The sequence below is a fragment of the Aplysia californica genome, unplaced genomic scaffold, assembly GCF_000002075.1.
Source record: "Aplysia californica isolate F4 #8 unplaced genomic scaffold, AplCal3.0 scaffold00958, whole genome shotgun sequence".
Classification (NCBI taxonomy): Eukaryota; Metazoa; Mollusca; class Gastropoda; order Aplysiida; family Aplysiidae; genus Aplysia; species Aplysia californica.
In genome coordinates, this window is record NW_004798228.1 from 171,683 (window position 1) to 174,411 (window position 2,729).

General features: G+C 38.0%; 1 protein-coding gene across 1 annotated transcript in view; it reads left to right on the forward strand.

Annotated features, from left to right (window-relative positions):
• The first annotated feature begins 2,415 nt into the window (after nt 1–2,415).
• LOC101859368 (histone-lysine N-methyltransferase SMYD3) overlaps nt 2,416–2,729 on the forward strand; it is a 17,601-nt gene continuing 17,287 nt past the window's right edge. The window contains exon 1 of the mRNA XM_013089471.2: nt 2,416–2,572. Coding sequence (XP_012944925.2) covers nt 2,472–2,572 — 101 coding nt within the window. The 5' untranslated portion in view covers nt 2,416–2,471. The remainder of the gene's footprint in view (nt 2,573–2,729) is intronic.

The following is a 2,729-nucleotide window of genomic DNA, read 5'->3' on the forward strand; positions in this document are numbered from 1 at the left end:
CACACCTGCCCATCGTCAGCGAGAGTTTAAGGGCCTGGCGCATGTGTCAGAGGACAAACTGTTTTTGTACACCATGCAACCTCCATGCAGTTTATTTGTGTTTTTTTGTAGATATTCACATTTAATTTCTGATTTTGATCTAACAAAAGTCATATTGGTTACTTTTGATTGCAATGAGCATAGCAACAATGTATTCCAATAGTTCCGAGGCATTGTTTTAGCTATACACGTCTTGCAACTTTTCTTGCAACTTTTGCTAATTTTTCTTGCAACTTTTTGCAACTTTTTCTATTTTCAAATGCAACTTTCTCTGAGGACAGGTATAGGGAGAAAGAGAAAGACAGAGAGAAAAGGCAGCGGAGGATAGGCAGGAGAGAGGGAGAGTTCACACATAATATTGAATACTTGGATAAAGGCTCCAGATTCCATAAATCTTTGTAAAGTATTCCTTCAAAAAGCCATTTCCTCAGTCATTTCCCTCCATCTCCAGCCCTTGCTCCACCCGAGTCTCATTAGCCGATTGTTTGGCCTAATCTTTTTTTTATAACACAACATCATCTAACAAGTAAACTGTTTCAGACTTAAAAGAAACAAAACACAGTTGATTTTGAAGGTAGAACACTCAGACACAATACTAGAGGACTCTTTTATGAAGTAAGTAACAGCAAACCGAAATAAGTGCTTGAGTAAGGGAAACGATTACCTTAAAAAGTCTTGTTAAACAACAGTAAGCAGAAAAACAGAAAAGCCGCTTTAATAAGTGAAAGACAAATCCAGCAAAACTGTCAAATGAAGAAATATTAGGAAATGTTTCACACCTTAGTAAGCCCTTAGAAAGCACATTTTTTCGAAATGAACAAAATGACACAGAAAATATTTTGAGCAAAACCATAATATAACAATTGTTTGTACACCGACTATATAAACGAATCGAGATATTTGATAAATGAATGACGTGTTAGGTGGTCCCTTGTCACTTCACTTCAAGTCTTAATGGCTTAATGTGTTCTATGGCGGTATTATGCTATTTCGTAAAATTTGGTGGTAATTATAAAATGTAAATAAAAACAAAAAATCAATCGACAAAAAATCGAATAACTAGACTTGCAGGTTACAGTCAGTATTGGAAGGTAACCTAGCATATTGTGACTTGTTTGTTACTATAGCGTAGCGAATAATGCCAGGGTCGAATCGATGACACAATGATCTAATACTGAATAGGGGGTTAGGGGGTTAGGGACTGGTTTGCTTTTTCTTTCGTATTTAAAATCTCTATTTCTTACTTATGTTTGTTACTCTCTTGTAACACCTCTAATCTTCGGCTCTTTTATTACTGTATTGCGTTGCAAGTGCCGTAAAACTCTTACTAAAGCTAAAAACCTTTCAATACTAGGCACTGAGAATATCGAATTCTGATTCATTCAGGAATCTGTGTATGGCACTTCTGCAGGCCAGCAACCAAACAAAATTTATTTGAAAAAATCTTAGTACAGTACAGTGATGAAAAAAAGTATTTCTCTTTGGGCCCTGTATAAAAAAAACCCTCTGATGCAAAACATGACGATTAGAGTCCTGTAGATTTATTGTTGAGCATAGAATCTTCCTTCTGATTTTTTATTTTATTTTATTTTAGGAATTTAATTGACCCCAACAATTGAAAAATTTCATGAGATTGGCATATTTGTTATTTTTGAGCCCCAGACCATTGCAGACCCTGACGAGAAACGAAGGTGCAGGCGAACCCCCTCCCAGGCTGTATCCTGATCGAGTCAGGAAAACCGCCGGTTGGTAAATGGAATAATCAAGTGTACAAAGTGTAGATAGGGTAGAACCATGTCCTGTTTGCACGTTGAAGAACTTCAGAAAGTTTTTGTTGTTGTTAATTTTGTTTTGTTTGATCTTGATATCACGGGGCCCGAGGGCGAGAAGTTAGTTGGTTGATTTCGGAAAAGTAATCGAGTAGGTTACCTATTTGACATTGAAGAAGAGTCTGAACAAGGCGCAGGCCGAGGCGTGAGCCACAGACTGCGGGAGACCGCGTGAGTCGCAGTCGAGGCGCAGAGCAGAGAGTTGTTACCAGTCACTACAAGTTGGATCGCTACAAGAGGTGGGTATGTATAGTTAAACCACAAGCGTGTATAATTAAACCACAAAAAAGGCTTTGAATATTTTGTTTTTGTTTTTTTTGGGGGGGGGGGGTGAAAGCGAAAGAGGCAGAGAAGAAAATCTAAACTAATTAATATGTCGTGTCACTTGGAAAGATCGTATCGTTCCACGAAGAAAAAGACGAAAAAGACGAATAGTTTATTTTGACCTACTTTTTAGCTCTGTTTCCGGATTGCAAGGTTGTCTCCCCTTCGCTAGCTAATAAGCCAATCAACTGAGACAGAATAGTGAAGCAAGAAAGCAGGCTTGCTGCTTGCTGCTGGTGCATCTCTTGAAAGAGGTGTTGTTTGCAATCACAAGTCACAATGGGTTGGAAGAAAGGATCTGTTATCATGAAGGCCGAGCCCTTCGCCCATGTGATTATGCAAAAATACAGAGAGGATCGGTGCAATTTTTGTTTGGCGAGGTGATATTTCTAGATTATACTTTTGAAATTTGTTGAAAAACATGTTAAGTTACAATTACGACGCTGCGAAATTGGACTTTCACTTTCGGTTCGCTAAACGGGCGTAAAGTAAAAATTTAAAAATTAAATCCAGGATTAGTTTTTGTAGCTTACATGC